At 50.0% G+C, this 25,460-nt stretch overlaps 6 protein-coding genes across 6 annotated transcripts; 2 read left to right on the plus strand and 4 right to left on the minus strand.

Moving 5' to 3' along the window:
* Positions 1-533: 533 nt before the first annotated feature.
* VFPPC_03480 (PSP domain-containing protein) lies at positions 534-2,402 on the minus strand (the record flags this gene model as incomplete). The annotated part of the gene is made up of 2 exons (XM_018282976.1): positions 534-2,252; positions 2,325-2,402. The coding sequence occupies 2 exons, from the start codon at positions 2,400-2,402 to the stop codon at positions 534-536; spliced, it is 1,797 nt and encodes a 598-aa protein (XP_018147670.1).
* A 1,990-nt stretch (positions 2,403-4,392) lies between these two features.
* Positions 4,393-6,003, plus strand: VFPPC_03481 (Tpt phosphate/phosphoenolpyruvate translocator family protein; the record flags this gene model as incomplete). The annotated part of the gene is made up of 2 exons (XM_018282977.1): positions 4,393-4,746; positions 4,840-6,003. The coding sequence occupies 2 exons, from the start codon at positions 4,393-4,395 to the stop codon at positions 6,001-6,003; spliced, it is 1,518 nt and encodes a 505-aa protein (XP_018147671.1).
* Positions 6,004-6,730: 727 nt separating this feature from the next.
* VFPPC_03482 (mus7 mms22 family protein) lies at positions 6,731-15,521 on the minus strand (the record flags this gene model as incomplete). The annotated part of the gene is made up of 3 exons (XM_018282978.1): positions 6,731-7,681; positions 7,758-8,198; positions 9,240-15,521. The coding sequence occupies 3 exons, from the start codon at positions 15,519-15,521 to the stop codon at positions 6,731-6,733; spliced, it is 7,674 nt and encodes a 2,557-aa protein (XP_018147672.1).
* Positions 15,522-16,705: 1,184 nt separating this feature from the next.
* VFPPC_13476 (fungal transcriptional regulatory protein) lies at positions 16,706-18,257 on the minus strand (the record flags this gene model as incomplete). Its single annotated transcript, XM_018291251.1, has 2 exons — positions 16,706-17,732; positions 17,794-18,257. The coding sequence occupies 2 exons, from the start codon at positions 18,255-18,257 to the stop codon at positions 16,706-16,708; spliced, it is 1,491 nt and encodes a 496-aa protein (XP_018147673.1).
* Positions 18,258-18,577: 320 nt separating this feature from the next.
* VFPPC_17498 (fungal transcriptional regulatory protein) lies at positions 18,578-19,018 on the minus strand (the record flags this gene model as incomplete). Its single annotated transcript, XM_022429201.1, has 1 exon — positions 18,578-19,018. One exon carries the CDS (start codon positions 19,016-19,018, stop codon positions 18,578-18,580), a length of 441 nt encoding a protein of 146 aa, XP_022285772.1.
* Positions 19,019-20,539: 1,521 nt separating this feature from the next.
* On the plus strand, positions 20,540-21,426 carry VFPPC_03483 (cytochrome c oxidase polypeptide V precursor; the record flags this gene model as incomplete). Its single annotated transcript, XM_018282979.1, has 3 exons — positions 20,540-20,768; positions 21,069-21,262; positions 21,340-21,426. 3 exons carry the CDS (start codon positions 20,540-20,542, stop codon positions 21,424-21,426), a joined length of 510 nt encoding a protein of 169 aa, XP_018147674.1.
* Between the last annotated feature and the right edge of the window lie 4,034 nt (positions 21,427-25,460).

Here is a 25,460-nt window from a genome sequence, read left to right on the forward strand (position 1 = left end):
GTATCTTAGTGACGATCTGCAGTTTAGCATGGAGGCCTTGGTTCCCTCACATTTGGTAGCTGGCATCATTGACAATCATAATGTTCAAAACTCTTGATTCAAATCATTATTAAGAAAATAAGTCACATGTGCTTTCCTAAACTAGCTGGCTCCCTAACAGTCTATCACTATTTGATCCAGCCGGAAGCATGATCATATTTGACGTGGCAATGAGATGCATATGCTTGGCGTTGGCTACGCCTTGTAACTTTGATATTTAATTTGAATACCTGGCTGGATAGTTAGGTAGAGCATTAGGTTGACAGCAACTCCCAAGCATGTCAGCCAAGCCAAAAATAAAGCACCCAATGCCCTCTCCAACGCCACACTGTCAAGAAACCTTTTTAAACTGCGCCAATGCCGCCATCTGCAATACATACAAGCTCGATTCCTTCGATTCCTTTTTTACACAAACTTTTACAAGCCCTCCTATTCCGAAACATCCTCATGCTGGACTGTCACTCATAAGAGCGACAAGATAGGCAATTACGTCCTTAAAATCTGTATCGGCTCTCTTTCTTCTTGTCCTGGCGCTCCTTTTCGGTGCGCTGTCGCTTGTGGTATTCCTCGGCAATAAGGTCTGTAAGATCGTCGTCATGAGCCCACTTGGCTCCGAGACCTTCCTGTCTATTGGTATCCTCGAACTGCTGCCTGAGAGCATCTTTGCTGATACCATCATGCTGGTTTAGTGAATCCACGTCAAGAGCAACGTCGACATCACCAGGCTTCTTTCGTTTGCGAGAGCCATCTTCTGAGCCTAGGACTGGCATTCCGGCTTGTTGGCCAGCTTTCAGATCATAGACGCGGTCGCTGCCAAAGAAGCCCTCAGCTCGTACCTGGCGCTCTGGTAGGACGGTGTATGCAGATCTGGGTGCAGATGATTCTTCGGTGTCATAACCTCTGCGCTCCTTCCTTAGGTCCATTTCACCTGCCATCGACGTCTCTATACCAGACCCATACTCGTTCAAATTGGTAGAATAGCCACTCGGAGTCTCCATACCACTGGGTGTTTCCAGACCACCGGCATCAGCATCCTCTTCCTCCTCCTCGGACTCTTCTTCAGATTCTTCCTCTTCGGACTCCTCGCGGGGTTGGAGCTCTCCCCAGAGGGTTCGTTCCACAGCGTCGCCAAGTTGCAGCTGACCTTGAGCTGCCTGCGGCTGGGCTCCGTTTTGAGCGAGGCCAAACACGTCACCGCCATATAGAGGTCTGTTGCTTTCATCCACAGGCGGTTTGCCCCATCCGCCTGGGTGGAAGCCCCATGAACCACCTGGAGGCGGAGGGGCATTCAGGCCAGGGATCTTGAGAGTTGGATAAGAGGGAGGGGGTCCGTAGCGTTGTTGGTTAATCAGCCACGGAGGGGGAGCTCCAGCGGGCATTCCAAGAGCTTCCTTGGTAGCCTCGGTCAAGTCTCCTGGTCGAAAATGTTGGTAGTCAACTTCTGCCTCCTTCCCTTCGTAGTATACCTCACCAAAACGCGTAAGTTCTGGTTTCGTCTGAAAGCGAAAGAAGGCATCATAAAGCTTTTGATAATCGATATCTAACCTACCCATCTTTGGGGCGACTCGTTCCCTTTGTTTTTGCTTCAAAGTTTGTTCGGCTTGTTTCTCTAGCACGGCGTCTCGCATCTCGGTAATACCAGTGTCGGAAATAAACTGAGGTAGCCGAAAGGGAGCCTTCTCGATGCCCCTCTTGGATGACAGGTACTCTCGTTTAAGCGACCAGTGAGTCGGTACTGGTACAACATTGCGTTGAGCTTTGATCTGAACGAGAACTCGTGGGTCAGACGACGACACATCGTGCCACTCGACAACTTCTGGGATGGAAACCAAAGCCTTCAACTCGGCCACCGAAAGCTTGTTCAATTCCTTGCGCTTTTTCTTTGACAGCTTGGGCTTCTCGTCTTGGTCATCTTCATCTGGGATGTTGTCGTCGTCTGCATAAAGCACTGTGCCTTGGTTACCTGCATTAGCCTCCTTGGCTATCTCATCCTCTTCCAGGGAGGCGCCAAACTTGGTGAATATGTCCTTATACACAGCAAATGCAGGGTCTTGGTCGAGATCGTCGTCCAGCGCTGGCGCTTCAGTGGTGACACGAGATTCGGCGTCATGGCCTTTCTTATCCGTAGTATTGGAGTCGGTGCCGGTTGTTGTATTTGTCTCTTCTGTTTGTTCTTCATTTTCACCCTTTTCTTGCTCGGGATTGATTGTTGGCTGTATGACTGTCAGTTCCAAACTCAGGAAGGGGCTGGGCATGCCGCAAGGCTTGAGATGGAGGATTCGTACCTCAGCTTGTTGAACCTTCTTCTGTTCCTTCTTCTTGGCCCTCCGCATTTGGTTCTTGGTCATCTTTGGGGCCGCCATGGTGAGGATAAGGCGGGCGATGATGAGGCGCTAGGTTGAAGGGATAGGGTTGGCGTACTCGAAGCTCGGGTGAGAAGTTGGAAGACTGCGTAGAGACCTGTGACAGCAATAATGTATTGCTTCGGGTCCCTTCCCATTCCGCAACGGTCCTTGAAGGACAGTGGCGGGGATTCTCGAGCCTGCCGGCCCGTTAAGATGCTGTCAGTATTGCAGCCTAGCGAAAAGTTTGGGTTTGGAATCGATGCGACAAGCTTGTTGCGGCGCGGTTGCGTATCAACCAAGGTTGACGGAGCAAGTGATGAAGATGCAACGCGTGTAGAAGCACAGGGATGCGAAGTACGTTGTGCAGTGGCAAAGAAAGTCGAGTACCAAATATGATGCGATAGTGGTGCCGCCTAAAAGTCGAAAGAAAAGTGGTGCGATGTCAGTTCAACAGGAGACTTGCAGTGTCGCGATAAATCTTATCTGCAGTCTGGTCCGATCAAGTCTGATTTGGACTGGACTCGTCTGGCCAGGCGCAGATTTGCTCTGGTGAGTGCATACCAGTGTGTCAACTTACCGGCAGATTACCGGGTAATATCTGGTAGGCCCTGGTGCGTTCAATGTTCATACAAGGTTCCGGACCTGGACTTGATGAGACCTAACTCTCAGATCAGCTGCATGTGTGGAGTATCTAACTGGTACCTGGGAAGGCAGTTTCAATGTTGCTGCTGCACCAGACTTGATACCGTCAATTCTCCAACTCAGTCAAGGAAGCTCAATTCTGGCTGCAAAATTGAATGGTAAAAAGCCAATGCCCTGGCCTGCTAGCTACCTAGGTAGGTGGTGCATCGTAGCCAGTCCACCAGAGACCATCAATGGCATGTGTCCTACCTAGCAGGTACCTAGGTACTTAAGTATGGAGCAAAAAAAAGAGGTCAACGTCTGGTATACCAGACTCCAGTGCGTCCACTGTCACTGCACAGAATCGCGGCGGCCACCGGACATCTCTAAGCAAGATGACATAGCATCTAACCATTTGTGCAACTAAGCAGCCCGGTGGCAGAAAATTGTATATTACTTAAGTACGCACATGGATGAGCTGGTGCAGAAGCTACAAGTACTCACACGCGAAACGAAAGGGAAGATAAAATCCCAAATCGGAGAGATTCCAAGTTGCGTGATAATAAAAAGCTCACTTCTCGCTTGGGTTCGTGCGAGTACCAGTTGACCACAGTGCCAATGTCTCCCCCCCTGTCGTCATCATGTCCATGACCAGACCTCGATCAATGGCTCCAATCCTATCTCTTCTCGTCCACACGCATACGCACATGTGCACTTGACACGACAATCTGCCTTTTCAGTCTTCACCCATAACGCAGACAAGGAGTCTGGTCAATATTATAAGTCAACATTGAAGTAATTTGTTGCTCCAGCCCAGAGACCCAGGGACCTACCGTGCTCTCTGGTCTTGTCGCATACTGTGTTCCAATCACAGGCTTTTGTCCAACCACACACCAAGCCAACTTAGAACTCCAGTCTCCTGTCTCCCTCCGTCATCCCACCAGACCAGACCAAACCGGATCAGACTTCTCTCTGTCTCTCCCGTCGAATTGTCGAGGCGCTCGTCATGAAGTCGCTGCAGTAAAACTCCGCGCCAAAATTCATCCTTTGTCTTTGTCTTTCTGTCATTCGTTTAACCCACCGGTAGTTGCAGTACTCTGGTCTTTGCAGCTCCTAGGCTTTTCCCCTTCCAAGCTAGCCGCTCGATGCCAAGAATACTAATCGACCACGCATCCGTCAATTGATCCATCCACGGGTGCATCTCATTCAATTCCCGTTCCAACAGGCCCACGATTCGCGACCGAGCCGAAGGGAATTGACACTTGGCCCGGTGCTTACCATACTGCGCTGGTGTTGACTCGTTTTTCGTTTTCTTCCTCCACTCCTCGGTTTGCTACAGCGCGCAGCCGGCTGCTAGCTGTCTCCTACCGTCGAGTCGAATCACACGATGGAAAAGTTCCCTGATCATATCGATGCGCCCCGTGTGCCCAATGGCATATCTCGATCTCCCAGCCCCTTGAAACCAGCGTCCGGCTATGGCCTTCCCAATGGCAGTATTTCACATTCCGATCGCCGGTCGGCAGCGCCTGCTGCAAAGAAGGAAAATGGTCACAGCCTCTCAGGGCTCAATGGTCATACTCAAAACCTCACGCCTTGGTCCGAGGGCTCAAGGCGAGGGCATGGTCGCCAAAAGAGCCTGAGTGACGCATTTCGAACCATTCGCACCAGAAAAGGGAGTGTCAGCCAGAATGCGCACGAGATTGCCGACGCCCTGCGCGCTCCCGTATCCCCCAAACTTGTTGTATGTCTTCACTCGCCCAACCCAAAACTTCTACTGCTGCTTCTTGTGTCGTCTGTCGCGTGTCTGGTTGCTGATATTGCCCTTCCTTGACAGATTCTCTGCCTCATGTGGTATACGTCTTCCGCCTTGACCAATACCTCCTCGAAATCCATCCTCAACGCCTTTGACAAACCCGCGACCTTGACTTTGGTCCAGTTTGCCTTTGTTTCGTCCCTCTGCATCTTGCTCGCATGGCTAGCAACTGTCTTCCCAGGCCTTCGCGACAGGGTCTCCGCTCTTCGACATCCTATCCGCCAACCATCTCGAGATGTGCTCATGGCTACATTGCCACTCGCGGCATTCCAGATTGGCGGTCACCTATTGAGTTCGACTGCCACCGCCAAAATTCCCGTCTCGCTCGTCCATACGATTAAAGGGCTATCTCCGCTGTTCACGGTGCTAGCCTACAGAATCTTTTATGATATTCGATACCCACAAGCAACTTATTGGTCCTTGATTCCTCTTACAATAGGAGTCATGCTCGCCTGTTCCGGAAAACACAGCTACGGAGGGCAAATGCTTGGAGTAATCCAGGCTCTTTTAGCCACTCTCATTTTCGTCACACAAAACATCGTTTCCAAGAAGATTTTCAACGAGGCTGCCAAGGCAGAGGCAGAAGGCCCCGGTGGTCGCTCCAAGAAGTTGGACAAGCTCAACTTGTTGTGCTATTCGTCAGGGATGGCATTCGTTGTGACGCTGCCTATCTGGTTCTGGAGCGAGGGAATCACCCTGCTGAAGGACTTCTTGCATGACGGTTCGCTGGATTTGAGCAACAAGAAAGACGCTATGGATCATGGCCGTCTAACTCTTGAATTCGTTTTCAATGGTGTATTTCACTTTGCCCAGAATATTCTAGCCTTCATCCTGTTGTCCATGGTGTCACCAGTCACATACTCTGTGGCCAGCTTGATCAAGCGGGTGTTTGTTATTGTCATGGCCATTCTTTGGTTCCGGAGCCCCACGACGCCGATTCAAGCTGTCGGCATCGCCCTGACCTTCCTTGGGCTGTACTTGTATGATCGCTCAAGCGAGAGCAACAGGGCTGATCGAAAGGCACGGCTAATGACCGAGTCTCGAGCAGGCTCTCCCTTGCTGCCCTTGGAGGAGAGGCCAAGCAGGCCAGGGAGTAGCATGAATGGGGCGGCTGCCCGGCCGCTCAATGGAGGCTACTTCAGTTCTCTTTCGTCGGGGAACCACTCGAAAAAGTCAATTGACTAAAACTTTTAAGCTCCCCAATAGGATGGACAAGGCAGCTCCTTGAACCACTTTAGCAAAGCACAGATAAATGACGCGGACACTGCGGTTTGGAACTGGGGTATGAAAGCTTCGCCCAAGCCACGTTTGAAAAGCGGAAGACAAAAATTCAGTTCTCTTGTCATATTTGGGGCCATCTTGGATTGCTGGATTGCGTTGTCTTGTCTTTATTGGAATTGGAAAGCTGTGCTTTTTATTGCAATTGTGTTGTCCAGCCATCTACTAGAAACTCGGGTCTCTTTTGCATCGACAAAAGCACGCTGCGGCTTTTATTGGCGTTAAAATTTGTGTATGGTCAACAGAAAACAGGTAACTTGCATTCATTCATGCGAGTCGAACTTGTTTGTTATGGAGTGTGCGACTGTTTGGGCATTGGCTGCACAGCCACGAGAGTCATAATGTGTAGCCACGTATGGGAGGTTACGGTGTTGATTTCCCGCCTTTTTGCTTTCTCATTTTTGTGACTTTCATCTATAGAGAGGGCATAGCATCAGCTATTTGGGATAAAATTGCTTCTTAGGGACGGTGGTTATGTATATACACCGGTTAGTCAAAATGGGTCTAAACAAAAAGCTCACGCGGAGCTTGCAAAATACTATAATTATGATTATGTTCATTATTCAGGTCATGTACAGCGTAAATATGCGCAGACGGTTGTCTCAGCGCAGTGTTGGCCAGCGAAATTCGTTTGCTATTCAATGAGCCATTCCTCGATCTCAACCCCTATACTTCTCCCGATGCCCCTAATGGCTTCCCAGCCAACATTTATCCTCCATTTCCCGGACCTGTCCATAAGGTCTCCTGACCCAACTCTAACCAAGAGCCGAAGACTAGCCAATGTTGCCATAGTCATCCCTATATCACCATCCAAGCCTGCGGCGCCCACAGCACTCCCGTCGGGTAACCACTCGCCTCGGACGGCCTCCAATATTGCCATCATGCGTTCTAGAACAAATGCATGTGCGCCAAGAAGCTTTCTCGCAATCTTCCTATGCTTTGTCCGAGGGGTTCCTCGATTAGCAACAAAGCCGCCGCCACGACGGCGTTTGCGGCCGTGGTAATAGGTTGAAAAGAGCGTTAGATCATGGCGTGTCGCATTGTGAGAGGCAAGATAGGCTGCCAGGAGAAGGAGACGTGCGGCAATGGGCAGCAGAGCAGTCAGATCCGATGCTGCGATGCTCATGTTCTTGGGGAGACTTGAAGATGTTGTAACAACCCCAGGCTGCGGCGTTGCTGAGGGTTCCGGACGAACCGAGATGATGCTGGGATTTAAGAGTGATTCATCTTGGAAATGTACCCGTGCTGCTATTAGTAATTTTGAGAACTCCTTTGGCGAGTGCGTTCCAGCGGTGACAGGAGCCGTAAATCGCGGCCAAAGAGCCCGGCAGCTGTGGCGAAAGGATGGCAGAGTGCGAGATGCGGACCGCACAAAGGCATCGTGAACAGCGGCACAGAAGCGAGTCCAAAGATCTGTTGTTTCTTGTTGCGTCGTACCGGGAATTGGGGCCGGTGGCGAGAGAGTGAGAATGCGGACAAACTCATGTTTTGTGTATGGAGGAAAGTGAAGATGTGCGGAGGCTGGAGTTCGAAGAAAACCGGCTGGTGGTGCTGTGACGATGAAGACGCAAGTGAGGCTAGGAATCTGTGATGAATTTAGTTAGCATGGTGGGCGGATTACGAAGCCTAGCATGATCTCTCGCCTCCATGACCAAACTCACAATCTCCGATAGACGGGCCAAGGCTGGCAGCAAGGTCGGCGGCGCATCTCTCTGGGTATCAACAGCGTCCAGCACTAAAACAAACCGCCATCTCGGATCTCTGGTAGGTTCCTTCAGCATTGTGCTCATGGCAACAGATAGCTGTGCCATGGTCTCGCAGCGTCTTTGTCTCGTGGGTCGTGCATTAGGGGTTGAACAAGACTTCCCGCCGGTTGCCGCATCCAATGGTAAAGCATCAGCTACGGAACCCACGATGCGCTCGAATAAGTGCCTCGTTGTGATGCATTGCGCAGCATTGACAATGGTATACTTGAGTCCTCCGCTCTGTGCTTCCGTAGCAACGTGCTCGGCCAGCGTCTCGAGTAGCTGCCCGGTGATGGCTGATTTTCCCGTGGCTTCGGTGCCATGGAGGACGAGGTTTCGACAAGGCGCGGCGTTAGGCTGAAGGAGCACAAAGTAGTCAGTGGATTTGACTTTGAAGTCTTGTTGGAATGAGGTTGGCCTTGGATTCAACACAAGACACGAATACAAAGATCGTCTAGTGGAATGAACTCACATGGATGAGGGTTGCAAGCGATCTAATCTGATGAGAACGCCCAGGAAAGCTCTCCAGCAATGGCGTGAGAAGCTCCTCACCGGGCAACTGAAAAAGGGACCCCATTTGCAGATGTCATCCGGTGGCAGATGACGGTTGAGGGGACCAGTTGAAGTCAAGTCAAAATGATGTGATATCTTTGTCACCAACTCACTGTACTGGCTGCTGAAGCTGGCCAAGCTGACTGGCAAAAATAGACATTGACGGCAGTTGTTTGGTGGTTAACTGGTGCGCGTCATCAAATGATATTGACCACATGTGCAGACTTTAAGCTGGGCAACGCGTCAAGCAAAGTTGAGGGCCGTGAGACGCGTTTTTTTTTATGACCAGACAGAAACCAGACTAGATGCAGCGACGTCAGAAACCCCCACACACACAGTCCGTCCGGTCTGCTCATTTTCCCCCACCATACCAGACCCGACCACAACAGACATCATCATTCATCACCAAAAGCAAACCAGTAGACTCACTTGTATCTTACCATTGTTCAATTTGTGCCATCTGTCATCCCGGACAAATATTATATCCTGATTGTTTATTGGGTTATTTGATTCTTCCTCACTTCCATCCCTCCTTCTATATATGCTCCCGTTTGGTAAGCCGTATACTCAAAATGCACCTGTTTGCCAGTAAAATTCGAGTTTCCCAGACGCCATACTAATGCTTCAAAATACAACGCTTCCATGATGCTTATGAATTGGTCCATGGGCATTCGCCTTGTACCACCACCAAATCCACTCATGTATCGCTTCGTTCAATTCGTTAACTGGACCTCCTTCTAATGTCCATCCCTCAAATGTTGCCACAGTACCTGGTGTTGCGCCTTTCTGTTGGCCAGGTATTTGTATTGTAACCCTGTCACCTGTCACCGTCCAATTTTTCCTCACATCCTCGACAATACTCTTGGCAAAATCCACAACGTCCGAGTGTAAGTGGTGCTCCTCGCTTTGGATGCTCCCCACGCCCGCTAGAAGGCCTTGAGCTTCCACGACACTATTCCGTCTCTCTTCTGTCTTTGACTTCTCCAAATAAACCTCGCACTTTGAAATGATAGCCCAAAGTTCAGTCAGTAGGCTCCACAATGCGATCCAGTGCTCCGGTCTTTGGGTTGACATTGACAGCACATGAATGGATGGCCAAAGCAAATTTGCGAGACCGATTGTTTGCCTCAGTACATGAACCTGAGTTCTAGTACAGGTCCCTCTAACCCCAGATAGACCCTTCATCCCGTTGAGTATAGCCTGTACCATAGTACAGAGTGAGGGCAGGTCGTCAGAATCGAGCTCGAGTGCCATGGCCATGCCGGCTAACCGAAGTTCGAAAGCCTCCATGTAGATGTCCAGTAATGGAAAGGCATTGTACTCCTCAAAAGAAGCTTTGACGATGGCCGGCATCATTCTCGAGATTATGAATGTCTTGATGCCGCTGCTGCACATGCCCCTGTACAACAACTGGACTTCTTCTGGCAACTTGTTGTTGAAGATGGAAAACTTTGCATTGTTGAACAGGAAATGAAAGAGTTGCCGGCCAACACGGGACTCGCCCTCTTGCAGTCGCAGGCCGTACGACTTCAAATTGGCAACTTTCAGTTGAGGATCTTCGGCTGGTGGCCAGTATTCTTTGCTTATTTGACAGAAGTAGTTGTCAACCGCGCATATATCCGATCCGTGTGTCTTAATTAGGGAAATTACGTCTTGAACAAAGACCACGTAACTTTCATGCTCCTTTTGTCTCTGCGCCGTATTCTTCAGGTTTCCTCTGATTTGCTCCATCGCCAATTTCAGTGATGATGAATACTCTCCGACCAATATACTGCGAAGGTCAGGTCCAGCATCTCGAACAGCTTTACGCATCGTTGAGATCGCATACTCCAATAAATCCCGGTTGATATTATAATCAGACTGAACAGAAATGGATGTGATTCCTTCTGGTAGAAATGTACGTCCATGACGACGAAGCTCTTGGCCAAGTTCGATCTCATATTTCAAGAATGCGCGAGGCTTGACGAGCGACAAGATCCAAAATTCACAAAGAGTGAACCCAGCTTCATCGAAATCATCAATATCATATCGTAGCAGGGTCAAGGCGAACAGGACCATGAATTGCCGTTGACGTAGATCCAGCTTGTGTGGTGATTCATTGAATACCTGATACTTGCCCTTGAACACCCCAGAAAGCTGTATCAGGCCTCCATTGATATATCGCATGCACATTCGTGCAGCAAGGACGACAATTCGTTCTGAGCATTCGGCCTGCTCTTGGAAAGCAGTGTGGCGACCGGACTCATCTAGAGACATTGACAAGACGCACCTCGCCATGCCGAAAAAGGCTCTAGATAGGTGCGCATCTAGGACCAGCAACGCATCGTCCGCTACCGCTGAGTTAGAAATCTGGCTTTCGCTTTGTTGACTCTCGTCATCTGCTTTAAAATCATCGATCTTCGAGAGCATCGTGTCAAGGATTGCTAAGGACGCTTTTAGCACTGCCCATGTAAGCTCTGTATGTCCCGCTGCAAAGTGTGTGAAAATGGTTTGTAACTGGTGTAGATTCCAAGCGAAAGTGGCTGCCTGTAGGTTGGGGGCATGTTGGATGGCATCCAACGACGAAGTAAGCGATGCGTACAGCACATCAATCAAAGCAGCTTTATTGACAGAAACTGCAGTGTGAACCATTTCGGCGGTGATCGAGTGGCTTGCTTCTTCACCAAGGGTCGACAGTTGTTGCGCAACTTCAGACGCTACAGAATTAAATTGTTTGAGAATCTGTTCAAAGAACGATCCTCGCCATTTATGAAATGCCTTCCACGATACTCCGATTTCGCCCGATGCAATGTTAAAACGTGCAAGTTGAGTCCAGGCACGAAGATTGATCAGGCAGGCTTCTTTGTGAGAATCTGCCGGGTCCACGAGATTCTGAATAAGAACCGGAGACGGTCGACAATCTGGCGGCGCAGCCCAGAAAAGCGTGCACAGCAGGTCGTGATGATTTCTCAAGGCTGCCAAGTCACGCGCGTGTACAATTTCGTCTTTGCGGTGTTGTCGATTATGGTTGGGCACGGTTCTTGTCACAAGATTGCCGATATCTTTGACGGATCCAACCTCTCTCAGCTTCCTTATTGCAACTGCCACAAGTTTCAAGAATACGTGGAAACATGGGTCTTCCCGTTCAATCTCCAAATTTGGACGTGAATTCAGGTTCTCGAGGAATTTTGGGGATTTGTATACTTCTTCATTTCGAAGGTGCGCGAGTTGTTGCGAGCCAAAGAAGTCAAATACAAGGCCAACGACACTGACACATTTCCGCCAACCCCACTCTTGAACAAGGTAATGACACCTTCCGATGAGAGCTCGGCAGTAATTGTTGAAGCTAGCAGCTTGTCGTGGGTTTCGTTCATACAGTTGGAAAACTTGTCTAAGAAGCTTGTGTGGAATCGCCCATCCATCGCCCGATACACTCTGTCGCCGTCCAGAAACTAGTACACCAGTGTTGCCGAACTCCACGAGGGGAAGTAGCGTAAACATACGCTCCCAAATGCGTTCGTGATCCTGCGCATTGTGACGAGACAGCTCCTGGTCTGGGGCGAGTGGACGCTGAGCCACATCCCAGAAAGAAGATCGCGGAATTTGTGCTAAGTCCAAGACCTTCATAGTCACCACCCAAGAGTGAATTAGCGGGGAGTCATTTCGAATTCCACCTTCTCTATACCGCTTGGTTTGTAGCTTGATGTAGAGCTCTTGAAGGTTCCCGATGCCAAGTCTAATAAGAATCACAATACCAGTTGTCGCCATGCTCTGAACGAGCTTTTCCATTGAAAATTGTTCAGCCATTAGTGATGAATCTTGGGCACAAATCCGTAATGTAAGGAATGCTATCAGTAATAGTCGGTCGTATATCGGCAAAACTTGGCTAATGTTGTCATTACTGATACTAGCCGTGGTTCTGGTGGCAGAATCAATGCGATCATTGAAATTCTCTAGGCACTCACGAGTTCGAGAGATGAAGGATAGTCGTTGATGCCGTTCCATGAAAGTAATGGAGTCTTTGACATAACTCAACACAAAACTCGCAACTTGCGATGGAGCTGTCGCATTCTCCCGCGCATCAAGCTTTCCAGTCAGCCAAGCCTCAGCATATTCTGCAATATAGTCAAGCACCACTCCTAATTCTGAAGAAGTTTGCTCATTCCACAAGCCCCATCTGAGAATGTGGTTGTTAAACAATAGGGACGTAACTGGACGTGCTTCTGACCACCCTATCGGCAGGTTGAAGGTTTCGCAAAAAGAAAGCTCACCGCTTCCAATGAGAGTAGATTCATGGAAGAAAACATCCGGATGAAGCGGAAAACTTTCAAAATGATGGGTGTACTGAGTGCCATAAGGCCCCAAGCCATTTAACTTTGCTTCGGGAAGCTCAGCATCAGACACAGGTTGTTCCGCGAAATACACTTCTGGCACTGGATCTCTGGCGTGGCTGTATTGAGGCGCGTCCAGGTCGATCCGTTGGGGCGCAGCTTTCCTGTGATTTCGCGATCCATAAAGTCTTCTCAACTTATTTTTCCTTGCCTTTGATACATCGGAGGCAGGCGTCGTTGGATCTTGAGGTCTGGCTGACATGGACGATGAGTCACTCCTGTCCCTTCCCGATGCAGATTTGCCATTTTGATACAGTCGATCCAATAGTTTCTTCCGGGAATTGAAGTCAGACTTCGTCATTTGAGCAATTGCGCCTGTCTCCAACTGCGCTGGGCGAGTTGAAATTGGGAGATATCTCTCTCCTGGGAAGCCACTTCTCTGAATGCTCTTCGGCTTTTGTCGTTCAAGTTCATCCCGGCTGGAGATATACCTGATAGATCCGCCGTGGCTTACCTGCTTGATGAGTTTTCTAGATACGTCGGCTCTGTGGTGTGTCCTCGTCAAATCGCGAGCATCTGTGTTTCCTGAAACTTCTGAAAGTACGCTAAGGTGTCGTTTCCTTTCAAAAGATTTCGTCATTGCAGTGACTGAATCGCGTGGCTTGATGGCACCGGATCGCCAACTGTTCAACACTGTAACCGCGTCAAGTTGATCCTGCCGAGTTGCAAGCTGGATGGTCTTGGTGTTTGGCCTTGAACGACCTTGGTTCCGCCGCCTCCTCGCGGTCCTGGCTGCAATCTTGAGGAATCGTGGCGCATCTGGTTGAATTGTATCCAAAATACTGAGACTCGGAGGCAACTTCCTAATTGGTCTTTGGACAATGCTCTTAGAAGCATAGTTTCTCTTTTGTCTTGAAGGGTGCCGGTGCTGGACATTCTCAGAACGCGAGCTGCCCGACGTGCCTCGCGTTCCAGCTTCACGCCACGGCGCCTTAACTGCAACTTGCTTCTCTTTTCTGTGGCCTTGTTTTGGCGCGAGATCCCGTCGCTTCGGTCGTTTCTTGGGAGCTGCATTCAAGCTATCTGTCAGCTTCAGCTGGCGCTTCCTGGATGGTTTCGAGAGCATGAAGTCGATCGCATCGTCCTCTACGACCGAGACGTCTTCGTCGTCTCCTAAATGCACCATAGACTCTAAATTCAGATGGCCAGCGAGAGTAACTGTCGACCTAGGCTGGCTGTCAGATTTATTTGCATTGGTTGATGAAACAATTGGAACGACTTCATGGTCTGATTCATCATCAAACATTGGGATTGGAGTGCTTCCCAAAGCACCTTGTCGTAGTTGGGCAACACCACGCCTGTTTTCCCTCCCAGGAGATCGGAGGAACCGAGTTCGGCTCTTCAGAGACTTTTTGGCATTCTCTTGTCCAGCTTGTTGGTCGAGACGTAGCCATGATGCAGGAAGTACACCTCGTATTCGACGACTCATTGTTGTCACAGCTTCGTTGTCACTGACAGAAAAGCTATCATCATCCGACGATGTAGGATCGCTGATCTCAGAGACAGTCCTGCCACGCCGGCCGTCTTCGCTTGAAGAGGCATGTGTAGTATGGTTTCCGGTACTCGGCTGTATAGCTGCCGCGGCACCAGCTGCCGGAGTTTTGGGTGTTTCGACTAGTAGGTCTGAATTAATAGGGGAACCTTGCAATGGTCCCGGGGTGTTCAATGAAGGCGAAAGTGAGGTGAATGGGGATTTTGGGTTCAAAACTCCCGAAGTTGAGTCACCATCGATTGGATCACTGGAAATAATACTCCTTCTCATCCGTTTGCGTGTGGAGGACTTGAGTGGTGTTGAGATCCTTTTGTGTAGCTTTGTCGAGGTGAGTTTGGGAGGCTTTCTGAGTAATTCATCTAAAGCTGGAAGGTCCTGATCTAAAACACTGGTGTTATCCGTCTCTCCCTGGGAGCTGACCGGGCTACTAGCTGCAGGGCCTCTGTTTGTTGGTGAGTGCCTTGGGGGTGTTGAGGGCAGCAAAAGTAAATCGTCCTGGGTTTCCGAAGGCTCTGCGTCATATAGTGGAGGAATATTGGTGATATCTGGTTGAACAGACTCTTGGCTCTCTTCCTGAAAGTCGCCATCCTGTGACAATCCTCCCGATAGATGGTCTCGCTTCCTTCGCTCATTTTCGATGGCCATTCGTAAAGGCTTAACGCCATGTAACTTCAAGAAGCTACTATACTGAGCATTCTCGAGCAGATACGGGTGCTCTTGGATGGGTTTTCGCGGACGCAACGATCGTTCGTATCGAGCAGCTACTCGCTGAGCCTCAAAAGTCTCAGCCATTTGACTCAACAGTCCGGATTCGTCGAGAGGTAACTGGCTCCGGGGAGCATGCCCCGGTGGTGACGGCGTAAAATCTAACGATGCCGTACGGCTGGGACAAGGCTTTATTTGTAGATGGTCTGCTCGATCGACGTCTTCCTGTTCAAGGATTTTGGCGTCTCGCTGAGGGCCGTCGCCTAAGGTGAAGTCGTCGAGAGGAGGTAGCTCATCTTCACTAGGGGGAGATGACAAGGGCGACGATATTGCAGGGCTAGGCAGATTTTCATCGCATGGAGTCGAGACGGCGGGCGCTTGTGAATCCGCAAGGACATCGTCGGTTGGCGAGTCTGGGAAATCCCAAATATCCTGTTCTACGTCGTCCGTTAGGGCAGGTTTGGCAGCCGCCAGATTCGACTGAGAATCAAACTGCTCGCCGTAGAAGCCCTCATCATCTTCTGAATCTGGGACTTCACCCAATTCTTTCCAGTTTGCCATGACCTCCACCGCTCATTGTTTCTGGGGTTGCTAACGAGAAAAAAGACGAGATCAGACCACAGACGCAACAGCATGCCAAGCAAAGAGAAAGCATGGAACACAATGCATGCCAAGTTGATTGGAAATTGACGGGCCAGTTCCTAGTTGTGATGCATCTGAGGACCAAATTGAATGTCCAAGCTGTTGTACAGGTTATACGCCTTGCTGTGGCATGACTCCATTTCTTTCAACAAAGTTTCGTTTCGTTTCGTTTTTCAACACGCTTGATGAAGGGGAGACGCGTTATGGAGGCTGCACGCGCTTTGCCATGTGGGGCAGAACCATCAATGTTCAAAAAGTCAAGTCTGCATGTGGCACCAGAAGACGGTAGGGCCAACTGGTCTGTGCTTGGTTGAGGTGAGTGTAGTGCTCAGTGGGTCTGGTCGATCCCGGACCTGCATGTGGACATCTGTAACGACAGGAGGACCAGTTGACCATGGCCAAAATATGTTCACGGATTCAGACATCATCAGCTCCTTTCAACCCAAGTTTCACCACAACCTCTTGACTTCAAGCCCATCGCAGACACCTGACACTCGTCTAACAACATGAGTGGCCTGCAAAGAGCTCTTCCCGTTGGGTTGGCCATCTTTTTGGGGGTTGTTGGAGGTAAGACGTGCACCCAGGATAAACATAGCCAACTCGTGCTATTCAACGGCATCATCTCTAACTGTCTTACCAGGGTACTACACCTTTCAGCCAGCACTGGCTCGAGGGGAAGACTTGGATAGCAAGCCGCAGTCACAAAAGTAGACAAGCAGACACGTCCAACCACAAGACGATTAAATGCTAACTCGGGACAGAATCACTGCCTCTAGCACGGAACCTACATCAAGAACCAAAGAGTTAAGTCCAGGCACTAGTAAGGCACCAAAATAGAGTAATCAACAACGCTCTACGTGAAGATTCATCTTCTTATTGAGTGGTCCTCCAACCCAGTCATGAACAGCTCCAAAACCCGTGCATAACCGCATCTCACACATAATGTAACCCCAACATGTACGTATCGTGTACCTAGGTGCCTCTCGTTTAATTCATAATATTCTTTACTTCCTTAGCTCCGCAGGATCAGAGCACACAGTGGTTGTACGACTTTTATTTACCTAGGTAGTCAATGCCAGGTTGGACAAAAAAGGGCCCTTTCACTATATGAAAGGCGCATCTAGGCCCCAAAAAAGTCTGTCCCAATCAATAGCGTCCAAGTCCATCCTTCCTTGCAGAGCTTGCCACTGCTGCTCAAGATATGCAGTCTCCGACTCAGGGTTCGCCTGTGGTGGTAGCATACCATTTGTTCCGTCATCTCGATGCCCAGAGTCGGGTGTCATTGGTGGTGAACCGCCTTGCGGTCGGCCTCTTCCTGAGCTGTGGCTCTTCACCGCGTCAAGGGCTGGATGATTCCCCCGGTGTTTCTTCAGCACTTGAACTGACAGCTCAAGGAGTTTCGAGGCCACCGGAGATTGATGCCTTGCTTCCTCCAGTATCCTCCAAGCATCCGCCACCTCTTCTCCGCTGGCTGTGGCACTGTCTTCGTCCCCTCCCAGACAAGCGTTGAGAACCAGGGCAATTGTGGCGATGAAAACACTTCGAAGAACCATATTCATCCTTTGTCTGAACGAAACATAGGCCAGATTTTCTCTCCTCAGCTGATGTTCTACACTAATGATAATCCTGGCTGACTTGAGACACATCTCCCGGGAATATACAAACGGCGTTTCCACCGCTCCGCGAGCGAGGTAGGGTAGGTGCAATTTGCAGAGCTGTCGGTGCAAGAGCAAGTTCAGTGTGTACCGCTGGACAGTGATGTTGGGTGCGCATCTTGGATCATCAAGGGCAAGATTTTTCAAACTCGAATCGTCCAGCGAAAAAAACGACGGCATCTCGGAAATGAATTGCTTAAACCTAGCGTCGACTTCCAATACTTGTCGGTAGTCCAGCGTTTCTGGGCTGAGCAAAATAAACGGTGATCGATCCAGAAGGCTGTGGCAAACTTCGGCCAGTCGGATGCGCTGAAGGAAATACGAAACACATGTCGGCTCTTCGGGAGCATGGTCGGGAGCTTCGCGTCCATCGATGAGCTCGTCGTCATCTACATTTCGCGGTTTTCGGACAGCCATGTGATTTGGGTGGATTGTGTATGTCCCTTCCTGTGGAACAGAAAACTGAGCAAGCATCCTGAGATTATCCGTGTTAGTGTCTTGTCTGCGCAAACATATTTCTCGAGCCGCTCACTCACCAATCCGTTGCCGTTAGGTACCACCAGACACGACGACTAACCTCCGTCTTCACAGTGTCTGGTCCTTTAACTTCGTTTGATGGGCCGTTCGGGGAGTAGTCGATGCGATGTAGGGCTAGCTCGCGGCCCATTGCTATGGATTTCGCTACAAGTGATCGAGCCCGTGAGGACACTCCTTCTAAACTACACAAGACGTAAAACATGATGATCATACCCTGAACACACTCCACGGAGAGATGAGCGATGCGATGCGCGTGGTCAGCGACGTCTAGGGAAGCCTTCAGCCACGAAGTCGCTTGCGAGTTGGCTTCTACAGAGCTCGCAAAGAGGCACCTTGAGTCGTCGAAAGTGGTCCAAGCATAAGTTGTGGTGGTGAATATGCTTAGCAAGAGCAAGATGGCACCTATGTCCACTCGCTCACCCTGCTCCAGTTCGTTGTAAGTCGCATCTATCAGACCTCCCATGGAAGGAGCATGTAAAATGTGATGGAAGTGGCTGACATCACTGAGATACTTTTGCATCAGGATGTGTGCTTCCTCGCGGCGCGGAAGCCAGATGCATCTTACTGCTTGCGTCACTCCAAATGCTCCAGGAGATGCATCGGGTTCAAATACAAACCCGCAAGGTTTTGTGATGAGCCTTATCGGACATGTACGGAAGGTTATGGGGTCCGCAACCACGGAATCCTGAGCACGATGATGTCAGTGACAACGGGTAGGAAAATATAGAAACGTACTGGCTAGATTGGGAGCAATTCTCGAGAGGTTTGATGAGTAGTGAAACACTAGCTTACCAGTAGCTTTTGGCCCGAACATGATCTCTCCAGCCACAACGCATCGGCAGTCAACCGCTGGAGCCTTGACGGTACAGCATTCAAGTTTGTGGGCTGTCTGGGCTCATTGTAGGGAGCCTTTCCAGGTTCCGCGGATATTGTACTTCCAGTCGTGGGCGGCTGGATCTGAGACTGGGTCTGAGTCTTGGCTTGCGAGGCCACCAATGATTCAAGTCTCTCAAGGCGCGACAATAATTCAGACGCCGATATATCTTTGGGCAAGGCAGCACTTTTGGTTTGACTTGCAATGGTAGCGTCGTGGGGTGTGCCCTCATGTTGGCATACCACCCCGCGGGATGTGCAGTTGGAGCATGGGAACACACGACTGCAGCGGAGTTTCCGCACTCTGCATAGAGTACATGAAATAGGCCGTTGTCTTGGCTGACGACCCATTTGGGATACTGAGGCTCGTCTATCACTTTTCTTCTTCTTGGTTTTTTTTTTGGCAATTTTAATGCTCAACTGGGGTCTAGGATGCTGGGTGGGAAAATGAACAAGAATGGTTTGTGTAAGTGAAATTAGAGGTTGAGGTTAAGCAGTTGCCCACGGATTGCCCCGGAATCCGCGGATCTTCCGTGGATAAATGGCGTCAACACCGCACTTCCCGAGTCCGGTTGTCCAATAACGAGTTGCGACTATCAACTGCTTCTGGGTCCCGCATCCGCCTCTTGTAACCTGATGTGGGATGACTAACAAAACTGCTGCTTATTTTGCGAAGCATCTTGTCTGCATTTTGTCTGCAAGGTACTTAAGTACACCATGAGGATGGTACAGTGCATGTCTCATCTGTCGACGGGAAGCTATGTACAACCATCATGCCCCAGCCTGTGGCAGGCGTTATGTTCCTCTTGTTGTCAACTAACACGAAAACAGGTGGTATTTGCTCTCCACACTGCCATCGTATATTAAATTCACGTGGGGTGCTGCATCTCGTTCTTGGCTTTAGGCCATATACCTACCTAGGTAGGTGGGTGACAGGGTGCACCGAACATAACTTGTCTCAGGGTTTCTCACTCGGTTGTATTGAACCCTCTCACTGAATCGAGCTTGGAATTGTGATGCTCCACTGGTCCCAGGGCCACTTGCCTTGTGCGTTTCGGTGCCTTCTTAATACGAGTTGACTTAAATCATGTCCTGCGGTTCTACATTTGGCCAACCAAGCCAGTCAATGGGCTCTTGATCAACACAATTTCTTTGTCGGCCTGTTTGTGTTGCCGCGGCTCCCTCTTCCTACCCTACAGGTGACGGATGTTTCCGACGTCTTCGTCCTATATGTTGATAATTGCGCCTGTTTAAGTCTCACCCGTTCTCGGATAGTGATGCTGAGACTATACATTGTGCTGGTGTTCGTTTGCGCATTGCCGGGGCGGGGGGCAAGTCACTAACTGTAAGGACGCTCATGGAGATGATACCGTTGTAAGTGTATCCTCCAGGTGGAACAATTGTTCACCGTCACAAGTCGCGACTAGCAACTACATACGAAAGAAAAGAGCGAAGAACAAAAAATAGTGTAGAGATATGGCGTCAGGATCGAATAGAAGAATAAAACCCACCGATTGATTTATACTGCGTGCATTCATCGAGGGTTGATCTGATATTGTGGTTGGTGGACTGGTCTTACGTTGTCGTGACTTTGTGGCAGTGGACTTCCCCAGGGATCCGGAAGTGGAAAGCAAGCAACAACAAATCCGGTGCTAATGATTGGCGAGAGCCCACGTGACTTGCGACATATCATTCGCTTAGTCAGCGAGACCTGAGCTTTCTTCGCAGGGGCAGGTGGATGAAATCCATCATACGATTGATTCCGACCTCAAGAAGCCTGAAAATCTTCGTCTTAGGCGTCTCGAAATCCATCACCCGCACAACCAACTACGCCAATTGAACCCTCAACACATCGAACTCGAAGTTTCCAAAATGCTGCGCACCCCAGCATCGAGTCTGCTGCGCAAAGGCCTGGTGCGCAGTGTCCCTGCTGCTACCTCACGAGCCGTTTCCAGCCAGGCTCTTTCGAACCCTACACTCAAAAACATCGAGAAGCGATGGGAGGGAATGCCTCTCCAGGAACAGGCCGATCTGTGGATGGCACTCCGGGATCGCATGAAGGGTAACTGGAGCGAGTTGACCCTGCAGGAAAAGAAGGCCGGTATGTTGATTCCAATGACCTGGCGTTTTTTTGTCCCAAAATACCTCCCGAATAGCCGAGCTTCACGCACCACCGCTACCAGCGCAACCACGCATAGACTTAGCCACCACATCGACAATACGTTTTGCGTTTGGCGATGAATGATGGCATAAGTCTGTTTGAATTGACTACTTCTGAACACATTAACTACTGTGGTGACGTGTCAATTGGCGAATTGCCGGGTTATCACGCGCATCTCTCCAGTCACATGGCATGCATCACTTTGGGACGATGGAAAACTAATTCGAATGGTGTCAATAGCATACTGGATCGCCTTTGGTCCCCACGGCCCCCGTGCTGTTGACCCTCCTGGCACCAATGCCCGCGTAGCTTGGGGTGTTGCCGTCGGCCTTGCTGCCAGCTTTGCGATTTTCGCGGCCATTCGATCGGTTGCTAAGCCCGAACCCCATACCATGTCCAAAGAATACCAGGAAGCTTCCAACGAGCTCCTTATTGTAAGTTGGACGCAGTCTCTTGACGCAATTACCCCAGGCTCTATGAAAGAACAATTGCTGACATTGCTTTCCAACAGCAACAAAAAGCCGACCCTCTCACCGGTATTGCCTCCGAGGGCTACAGTGGCAAGGGCATGGTCCAGTCTCCCCCCAAGGGCCACTAAGCTCCGTCTTCAAATACCATGCAATTTTTCTTTTGTGATAGAAGGATAGGTGATTCATTGGAGAGCTGCCGCCATTTGTAGCATGGTCTTAGAGTGTGCATTGGTAGGGTGGCCAAGTTAGCAAGGCAGAAAATGAGCTGGTTGATCAGTGGGTGTAAATATTGTACTACAACGACGGAACTTTTCAAAAATTAATTGTTTCCATTGTTTACCTGCATACGTTGCCTGTACAGATAACCTTATTCCTCTCCCCCCACCCGCGCAATGAATGCTCCGGACAGAAAGGATGGAAGGAAGAGAAAACATCCAACGCCAAGAGCATCCGACTGTGCCACTAGCCAACCACATATACCGCCTAACCTTGGTACCCGTTGGGATTCCGAATCTATCCTCCACTCTGCCCGGCTTCCCTGAGACGCTCAAAGGTCATCTGGGGAAATGACTCCTGGGGAGCCATTCTCTCATCTTGTAGTCGCCTGTCTACCTCGAACCTCCCCTCTTTGCCCCAGTACGCTGCCTTTTCGGATCCCTTGACGCAAGCTTCGGTGATAAGTACGTAAGGCATAGGGGCGTCAAACATCGGTTCGGCAAGAACCCGTTCCATTTCCATTTTCAAACCTCTGGCACCGGTTCCTGCGGCGGCGGCTCTTTCCGCAACAGCATACAGAGCCCTTTCGGTGAAGAACAGCCGCGAAGGATATGTCTCGAATAGGGCTGTATATTGTGCAACAAGGCTGTTCCGCGGTTCCGTGAGCACTCGGAGTAGATCGTCAGTAGACAAGGGACTCAGAGCACAAATATTATGCAAACGACCTATTAGCTCCGGAATGAATCCGAAACTTTGAAGATCTGCGGGTGTTGCCAGATCCAGTGGAGTGAAAGAAGCTTCCGGCATCGCATCGTGATGAGCGACATGAGTGTATGTATCCGGAGGAAGCACATGTTTGCTCCCAGCAAGTGTCGAGCGGCCCCTCAGCTCACCACCGAAGCCCATTGATGGCTTGGCTACACGATGTAAAACGGTTTTATCTAAGCCGACAAATGCACCGCAAAAGACAAATAATATGTTGCTGGTGTCAATGGTATACTGATCAACTTTCCCCCCAGGAGGAGCGGTCTGTGGAGCGGATGAGGATGATCCGCCGGCATTGTAACTTGCCGTAACGGGTGGAGTTGATCGTAATGACCGGTTATCCTTAACATTGATTGTGACCTTGGTTCCTTCGACTAACTTGAGCAGTGCTTGCTGGACGCCCTCCCCGCCGACATCACGACCGGTAGGGGACTCTCTTCTGGCAAGCTTGTCGAACTCATCGAGCACCACAATTCCATATTCCGTGGCCTTGATGTCGTAGTTGGCTTCTATGAGAAGGCGCTCAACGCAAGTCTCTACATCCTGACCAATGTAGCCGGCTTGCGTCAGGGAATTGCAGTCACATATCGAGAATGGAACATGAAGTTGTTTGCTCAAAGTCCTGGATCACCTTAGATTCGTTGTCATCTTGGGCGAGGGACTGCGTCAACTTACTCTAGTATATAAGTCTTGCCAACTCCTGTAGGCCCAATCAAGAGCAGGTTGCTCTTGTCAATTTTCACCTGCTCAGGCAAGGAGTGATCCTCTGGGACGTATAAATGGTCTAGTGGATCTTCCTCGAGTTCGGTAGTCTCATGCAACTGTCTGAGAGACTCATTGTGGCCAGGAAACTCATCTACAGGAGAGTTATTATGCCGTTGAGGAGATTTTAGAGCGTAGAAACAAACCTTCTACAGGATGGGTTTCTCTCCGCTTTTGATGCAATTCTCGGTCGCGAGCGAAACGTTGGCGCATCATTTTCTCATGGAGATTCCTTTGCTCGTGTTCATGTTGATGACGCCGTCGAAGTTTCTGATAATGATTGAAGAGGGTTGAACATATGGTCCTCTTTGCCCTCTCCTGCCCTACCACGTACTCATCCACACGCTTCTTCAGGTCCCGGGGATAGAATTGAGGAACACCGAAGTTGGCTTTATTGAACATAGGGCCACGGCCCGACTCCTTCGTGGGGTCATAGCTACCCGTAAAGCCGGAATTCAAGTCTGGAGTTCGTTGAGATGTGCAAACTAGAGCTGTGGTTGTAAACCGGCGTATGTAGTTGTTACAGGTTGAACGTTGTGGGCGGCCCTCAGCCCGCACGCCGGCTTGCACAAGGCAAACTAGCTTCCTTGACTGCGCAAGCATAGCTGATTGAGAATGAGCTACGCATATCACACCTTTGAATCTTATATGTAGTAGATGCAAGGCGTAAGTAGGCCAACTTGGGATTGGGGAAAGTGAACCGGAGAGCCGCGGAGGCTGCAATGACGTCTACCGGTCCAAGGAAAGGCGTAGGATCTTGGGGGCGGTAGAAGAAATGGACTCGTTGCTTGTCAGATAGAAAATATAAAAAAAGATTAATATAGCTAGCTTCATAAAATCGCGGTCATGGAAGGTGGTACAGGCTATGGGCAAGTTGTTTGTAATACTTCCAGGCGTACCGCGTGGTATCTGAGGCACGTGTGGTGCGGTGAAGGCATTCAAGCCAGGCTGGAGATGGACACATGCATGGATCCCAAGCCCACACAGAACGACCTACCAGACCGGTTCGATGTTGCTGGATGTTGGAGCATGCGCAGGGACCAATCCGCCATCGGCTGCGTTAGCTCCGCTGTTGAAGGCCTGCATGTGGCAGCCGGCCGGGGGGCAAATCTGGGCTGGTGTGGTCTGGTGCTGGCCTGGTCTGCTCAGGCAACAGGCTACTGCCGGGATGCTGAGCTCTGGCAACTTCGAAGTTTCCGTTGAGGGTGGGGCAAATCTCTTCAATGTTTCTGTCCATCTTTGCTCTGGTCTGGTGCGGTGCTCTCTGTCAGCTATCAAAGTACCAGACCATTGATGTCTTGACATTTGACGAACGTGAACGAGGCTAGAGTCGGCTGGGACATCAGAACCTGGGCCTCCTTTACTGGCGGCTGGGAGTGTAAGTCCAACTTCAAAGCCCTTCCACTCAGTGATAAGATTATAAGCATATGTGAAGGGGTTTTGTATAAGGCAGCTGTTTGTTGGCTACCCAGGTACCCAGGTACGTTCTCGAGATTTTAGACTGCCATCAGCATCCGTCAGAAGATGGATCTTGTGGTCCGGGTTGATTCTTCGCATCTCATCTCAAGCTCGTGCCACTATTGGCCAGTTTCCACACATCAAGGTTGGCACGGTGGCAATGACCACTTACCTGAGGCAATTTTTTTGCAGCCAGCTGGCTCTCGAGTGACATGATGTCTGGTACTGTACAGCACTTTGGGTATTTACGGAAACGTACTGTATCTGATAGCTTTTCATCTTGTGGCCCCAACAGTCCAGTCCTGAGGTGTGGTGGTTGGTGCTATGACTGAAGGATGGTGCCTCAACCAGACCAGACCAGACATGGACCCTCATTTCTTGCCGTTCCGGTGGTCTACCCTGGCGCTCAAGCTGATTGACCTGAGATACGGAGTACTTGACAGCAAGATTCGACAACATTGAATTCAATGTTCTTTTCCTGCACTGGTGGCTGGCCAGGCTTTAGCTGTCAATCACTCGGCGCTACTTCGACGTCACCATATCACCGGCAGCCCCGCTGCAGCACCTTCGCCACTAGCTTTGTTGAACCTTGCAAGAATGACAAGATCGTGCGCATTCCATTTTTCAGATCAGGTAAATTGCGATAAAGCTCCAAGCCTGCCTGATTGACACTTTCTGTATCGTAGCACGCGACTCAATTTTCTTTTTCTTTTTTTGTGACAAAACCGCACTTCAACATAGATTCACCAAATCTGCAGACGTTCAGATATTGCCGCACATCTTTCAATTTTGTTCAGAGCTTGGAGCTCAGGAAGGACGCACCGCGAAGCAAGCTGCCAGACCAGACCAGACCACCAGACATCTAGATATCTCGCGCCCCCTCAGCTTCGCCCCCACAACAGCTCATTGATCAACCTTGGCCATTGTCCCTTACACAATTCAGTTAATGACCTCAAGACAA

Source organism: Pochonia chlamydosporia, chromosome 2, assembly GCF_001653235.2.
Source record: "Pochonia chlamydosporia 170 chromosome 2, whole genome shotgun sequence".
NCBI classification, from domain to species: Eukaryota; Fungi; Ascomycota; class Sordariomycetes; order Hypocreales; family Clavicipitaceae; genus Pochonia; species Pochonia chlamydosporia.